We start from the raw sequence: 7172 nt of genomic DNA, 5'->3' as shown, positions 1-7172 counted from the left end.
GAGTTGCCAGCACAAGGCAGGCAAGAAGCTAAAGATGAAATTTTTAAAAAACTGCAATCTGCGCAGTATGTCAGCGCTACTTAGAGTCTCCACCTGCTTACAAAGTCTAATATGTTGGTCAACATACTAGACGATCACTTCTCCCGTATCTTGATCTATGAGCAAGTCGCCATCATGTACGACACGTCGCTGTTTTTTAGCGAGATCCCTCAAATATTCAGCTAGATTTTTCTCCCATACAATTTTAGCACAAGGCTCGCAGTACGGTCCGTCCGTTTGTGTCGACGCATCCTTATACTTGACCTTGCGTATGGCCTCAATAAGGTCTATTCGCTTCAGCGTAGAGTACCCTTTGAGACCTAAGGCTTTAGCTTCTTGTCGCAGTTTGTCCATTTGTTTATGTGAACAGCGCCAGGCTTTCGTTATTTTTGTGACTGTCTCCAGTCACAAAAGATTACTTTTTTTTGTCTTTTTAGTCTTCCACTTCCACAAGGTCGTAATCATAGTAAAATTGACCAGGATTCTTCGTAGATTGTTTCTTTCCCAGTGATTTGATGAACATCTGACCCGTTCGACCTATCAAAGCTTCTCTCAGTACACTCGTTGCCCATGCTCGAAATCGTTCACCATCACAATCGATCAATGTGATGACAGTTGCATCACCTTTTTTGGTCTTGATCTCTTCAACATACTCAATTTTGAATATGATTCCAGTGGGAACATCACGCCACTTCATAATACTCTCGTGTTCTGATTTCAAGGCATCAAATTGTTCTGCAGATAGGAAAGGCATCTCTTTATTATAGATTTTTTAAACCTCAACCAGGATCAAAATACTGGACATTACTTCCATAATTTAGATATCTCGCGCTTTTCTTCCTCATCTAAACACCAATTCCAATATCGATCCGGATGCCACGCCACTGGCATTACCTCATTCCATATTTTTGCATAAAAATTACGCTTGTGATGATGTCGCGGCAATTCATCATGAATGACATCAAAACCACGCAGCAATACAACAATCTCGATGTGACCATTGAGAGCTGCATTTCGTAGAGCCCAATTAAAGTTCGTCGCACCCCACTCTTTGCACAGCTTAACAATCTCGATGTGACCATTGAGAGCTGCAATTTCTAGAGCCAAATTAAAGTTCGTCGCACCCCACTCTTTGCACAGCTTAACAATCTCGATGTGACCATTGAGAGCTGCATTTCGTAGAGCCCAATTAAAGTTCGTCGCACCCCACTCTTTGCACAGCTTAACAATCTCGATGTGACCATTTTCAGCTGCAAGTCCCATGGCCCAATTAAAGTTTGTCGCACCCCACTCTTTGCACAGCTTAACAATCTCGATGTGACCATTTTCAGCTGCATTTCGTAGAGCCCAATTAAAGTCTGTCGCACCCCACTCTTTGCACAGCTTAACAATCTTAATGTGACCATTTTCAGCTGCAAGTCCCATGGCCCAATTAAAGTCTGTCGCACCCCATTCTTTGCACAGTTTAACAATCTCGATGTGACCATTTTCAGCTGCATTAAGAATGGCCCCTTTAAAGTCTGTCGCACCCCACTCTTTGAACATCTTAACAATCTCAATGTGACCATTTTCAGCTGCATTTCGTAGAGCCCAATTAAAGTCTGTCGCACCCCACTCTTTGCACAGCTTGACAATCACGATGTGACCATTTTTAGCTGCAAGTGCAATCGGCAAATCAAAGTCTGTCGCCCCCCACTCTTTGAACAGCTTAACAATCTCTATGTGACCATTTTCAGCTGCATTTTCTGGGACGCTGGACATTTTATCTTATGTTGCGACCCCAACCAGGGTGACAACATTGCGTTCGTACGAGAGTGCTGCAGGAGAGCGGTAATTGCCCGCGGTATTGACCCTTTGCGTAGAGGATCAATATAGCGAGGAAACAGTGCTGTCTCAGACCCTTGAAATTAGGGTTTGACTCAAAAAACGGTGAGTGCGCCAGAGCATCAATATAGAGAGGACACAGTGCTGCGCTAGACCCTTGAAATTAGGGTTTATGAAAAATGTCCTAGGGAGCTCCACTTTCATTGTGCTAGCCGTTATCGCGCGCTGAAGAAATAGAGACAGTTTCAAAAACTACATTTCAATTAATTTCTTACGGTATCAGTCCGTTTGAGTTACAACGGTTGCGTCACATGTTCGTCCCCACATGTATTTAGGGCTGTTTTTCTGATATGACTGGATTGTATCGCTTTTATTAGTGAAACGATTGACTGTGGGACTTAATTGAACTAACTTTGGACTGTGACCTGGTAAATGTGATAAATGAGGCAATTGGACCCCAAGAAACAACATTCTTCTTAATATGACGCCATTCCCGGAACTGAGCGATTGCACTGGGCGCTGTGGTAGCGCTTCATTTAAGAATTTAGTTAAATAAGTCATTCTTTACTCTGGGACGAATCCTAGCCGTTATCGCGCGCTGAAGAAATAGCGACAATTTCAAAAACTACCCTTCATTGACTTTCTAACGGTATCAATCCGCTTCAGTTACAATGGCTGCGTTACATATTCGTCCCCACAGGTATTTAGGGATGTTTTTCTGATATTACTAGGTTGGATCGCTTTTAACAGTGAAACCATTGACTGTGGCACTTAAATGAACTGATTTTGGACTGTCACTTATAAATGTGATCGATGAGCTAATTGGACTCCCACAAATAACATTCCTCTTAATATGACATGATTGCGGAATTCAACGATTACAATGGGCGCTGTGGTAGCGCTTCATTTAAGAAGTTAGATAAATAAGTCATATTTACTGTGGACCAATCCTTGCCGTTAGCACGCGCTGAATAAATAGGAACAGTTTCAAAAACTACATTTCAATGAATTTCTAACGGTATCAGTCGGTTTGAGTTACAACAGTTGCGTCACATATTCGTACTAACATGTATTTAGCGATATTTTTCTGATATTACTAGGTTGCACCGCTTTTGCAGGATTGACTGTGGGACTTAATTGAACTAACTTTGGACTGTGACCTGACAAATGTGATAAATGAGGCAATTGGACCCCAAGAAATAACATTCTTCTTAAGTTGACATGACTGCCGGAACTCAGCGATTATACTGGTTGCTGTGGTAGCGCTTCATTTAAAAATTTGAATACAAAAGTCATTTTTTACCGTGGGACCAATCCTAACCGTTATTGCTCGCTTAAGAAAGAGAGACAGCTTCAAAAACTACATTTCATTGACTTTCTAGCGGTATCAATCCGTTTGAGTTACAACTGTTGCGTCACATATTCGTACCAACATGTATTTACTGATATTATCCGCTATTACTAGGTAGCATCGCTTTTAACATTGAAACGATTGACGGTGGGACTTAATTGATTTGATTTTGGACTGTGACCTAATAAATGTGATAAATGAGACAATTGGTCTCCAAGGAATAGCATTCTTCTTAATTTGACATGATTGCTGGAATTCAGCGATTACATTGGGCTCTGTGGTAGCGCTTTATTTAAAAATTTAGATAAAGAAGTCTTTTTTTTTACTGTGGGACAAATCCTAGCCGTTATCGCGGGCTGATGAAACAGCGACAGGTGGAAAAACTACATTTCATTGATTTTCTAACGGTGTCAGTCAGTTTGAGTTACAACGGTTGGGTCACATATTCGTACCAACATGTACTTAGCGATATTTTTCTCATACTACTAGGTAGCATCGCTTTTAACATTGAAACGATTGACTGTGGGACTTAATTGAATTGATTTTGGACTGTGACCTAATAAATGTGATAAATAAGACAATTGGTCTCCAAGGAATAACATTCTTCTTAATTTGACATGATTGCTGGAATTCAGCGATTATATTAGGCTCTGTGGTAGCGCTTTATTTAAAAATTTAGATAAAAAAGTCTTTTTTTTTCTGTGGGACAAATCCTAGCCGTTATCGCGGGCTGATGAAACAGCGACAGGTGGAAAAACTACATTTCATTGACTTTCTAACGGTATCAGTCCGTTTGAGTTACAACGGTTGGGTCACATATTCGTACTAACATGTATTTAGCAAGATTTTTCTGATATTACTAGGTTGCATCGCTTTTAACAGTGAAACGATTGACTGTGGGACTTAATTGAACTAACTTTGGACTGTGACCGATAAATGTGATAAATAATGCATTTGGACCCCAAGAAATAACATTCTTCTTAATATGACGTGATTCCCGGAACTCAGCGATTGCACTGGGCGCTGTGGTAGCGCTTCATTTAAAAATTTAGATAAATAAGTCATTCTTTACTCTGGGACGAATCCTAGCCGTTATCGCGCGCTGAAGAAATATCGACAGTTTCAAAAACTATATTTCATTGACTTTCTAACGGTGTCAGTCAGTTTGAGTTACAACGGTTGTGTCACATGTTCGTACTAACATGTATTTAGCGATATTTTTACGCTACTACTAGGTTGTATCGCCATTAACAGTAAAACGATTGACTGTGGGACTTAATTGAACTGATTTTGGACTGTGATCTTATAAATGTGATAAATGACCCAATTAGTCTCCAAGGAATAACATTCTTCTTAATTTGACATGACGCTGGATTTCACCGACTACATTAGGCTCTGTGGTAGCGCTTTACTTAAAAAGTTAAATAAAAAAAGTTTTTTTTTTCTGTGGGACCAATCCTGGCCGTTATCGCGCGCTGAAGAAATACAGACAGTTTCAAAAACTACATTTCAATGATTTTCTAACGGTATCAGTCCGTTTGAGTTATAACAGTTGCGTCACATATTCGTCCCCTCATGTATTTAGGGATATTTTTCTGACATTACTAGGTTGTATCGCTTTTAACTGTGAACCGATTGACTGTGGGACTTAATTGAACTAACTTTGGACTGTGACCTGATAAATGGGATAAATGAGGAAATTGGACCCCAAGAAATAGCATTCTTCTTAATTTGACGTGATGGCCGGAACTCAGCGATTGCACTGGGCGCTGTGGTAGCGCTTCATTTAAAAATTTAGATTAATAAGTCATTCTTTACTCTGGGACGAATCCTAGCCGTTATCGCGCGCTGAAGAAATAGCGACAATTTCAAAAACTACCCTTCATTGACTTTCTAACGGTATCAATCCGCTTCAGTTACAATGGCTGCGTTACATATTCGTCCCCACAGGTATTTAGGGATGTTTTTCTGATATTACTAGGTTGGATCGCTTTTAACAGTGAAACAATTGACTGTGGCACTTAAATGAACTGATTTTGGACTGTCACTTATAAATGTGATCGATGAGCTAATTGGACTCCCACAAATAACATTCCTCTTAATATGACATAATTGCGGAATTCAACGATTACAATGGGCGCTGTGGTAGCGCTTCATTTAAGAAGTTAGATAAATAAGTCATATTTACTGTGGGACCAATCCTTGGCGTTAACACGCGCTGAATAAATAGGATTAGTTTCAAAAACTACATTTCAATGAATTTCTAACGGTATCAGTCGGTTTGAGTTACAACAGTTGCGTCACATATTCGTACTAACATGTATTTAGCGATATTTTTCTGATATTACTAGGTTGCACCGCTTTTGCAGGATTGACTGTGGGACTTAATTGAACTAACTTTGGACTGTGACCTGACAAATGTGATAAATGAGGCAATTGGACCCCAAGAAATAACATTCTTCTTAAGTTGACATGACTGCCGGAACTCAGCGATTACACTGGTTGCTGTGGTAGCGCTTCATTTAAAAATTTGAATACAAAAGTCATTTTTTACCGTGGGACCAATCCTAACCGTTATCGCTCGCTTAAGAAAGAGAGACAGCTTCAAAAACTACATTTCATTGACTTTCTAGCGGTATCAATCCGTTTGAGTTACAACTGTTGCGTCACATATTTGTACCAACATGTATTTACTGATATTATCCGCTATTACTAGGTAGCATCGCTTTTAACATTGAAACGATTGACGGTGGGACTGAATTGATTTGATTTTGGACTGTGACCTAATAAATGTGATAAATGAGACAATTGGTCTCCAAGGAATAGCATTCTTCTTAATTTGACATGATTGCTGGAATTCAGCGATTACATTGGGCTCTGTGGTAGCGCTTTATTTAAAAATTTAGATAAAAAAGTCTGAAGAAATAGCGACAATTTCAAAAACTACCCTTCATTGACTTTCTAACGGTATCAATCCGCTTCAGTTACAATGGCTGCATTAGATATTCGTCCCCACAGGTATTTAGGGATGTTTTTCTGATATTACTAGGTTGGATCGCTTTTAACAGTGAAACGATTGACTGTGGTACTTAAATGAACTGATTTTGGACTGTCACTTATAAATGTGATCGATGAGCCAATTGGACTCCCACAAATAACATTCCTCTTAATTTGACGTGATTGCTGGAATTCAACGATTACAATGGGCGCTGTGGTAGCGCTTCATTTAAGAAGTTAGATAAATAAGTCATATTTACTGTGGGACCAATCCTTGGCGTTAACACGCGCTGAATAAATAGGAACAGTTTCAAAAACTACATTTCAATGAATTTCTAACGGTATCAGTCGGTTTGAGTTACAACAGTTGCGTCACATGTTCGTATTAACATGTATTTAGCGATATTTTTCTAATATTACTAGGTTGCACCGCTTTTGCAGGATTGACTGTGGGACTTGATTGAACTAACTTTGGACTGTGACCTGACAAATGTGATAAATGAGGCAATTGGACCCCAAGAAATAACATTCTTCTTAATTTGACATGACTGCCGGAACTCAGCGATTACACTGGTTGCTGTGGTAGCGCTTTACTTAAAAATTTAGATAAAAAAGTCTTTTTTTTACTGTGGGACAAATCCTAGCCGTTATCGCGGGCTGATGAAACAGCGACAGGTGGAAAAACTACATTTCATTGACTTTCTAACGGTATCAGTCCGTTTGAGTTACAACGGTTGGGTCACATATTCGTACTAACATGTATTTAGCAAGATTTTTCTGATATTACTAGGTTGCATCGCTTTTAACAGTGAAACGATTGACTGTGGGACTTAATTGAACTAACTTTGGACTGTGACCGATAAATGTGATAAATAATGCATTTGGACCCCAAGAAATAACATTCTTCTTAATATGACGTGATTCCCGGAACTCAGCGATTGCACTGGGCGCTGTGGTAGCG

General features: G+C 39.6%; 1 protein-coding gene across 1 annotated transcript; it reads right to left on the bottom strand.

The window, feature by feature from the left end:
* Positions 1-828: 828 nt before the first annotated feature.
* On the bottom strand, positions 829-1800 carry LOC130642412 (ankyrin repeat domain-containing protein 17-like). Its single transcript, XM_057449497.1, has 2 exons — positions 1678-1800; positions 829-1497 (listed from the first exon to the last, which is right to left on the bottom strand). Exons 1-2 carry the CDS (start codon positions 1798-1800, stop codon positions 844-846), a joined length of 777 nt encoding a protein of 258 aa, XP_057305480.1. The 3' UTR covers positions 829-843.
* Between the last annotated feature and the right edge of the window lie 5372 nt (positions 1801-7172).

Source organism: Hydractinia symbiolongicarpus, chromosome 4 (assembly GCF_029227915.1).
Source record: "Hydractinia symbiolongicarpus strain clone_291-10 chromosome 4, HSymV2.1, whole genome shotgun sequence".
NCBI classification, from domain to species: Eukaryota; Metazoa; Cnidaria; class Hydrozoa; order Anthoathecata; family Hydractiniidae; genus Hydractinia; species Hydractinia symbiolongicarpus.
This window is presented reverse-complemented; position numbering and strand designations above follow the sequence as displayed.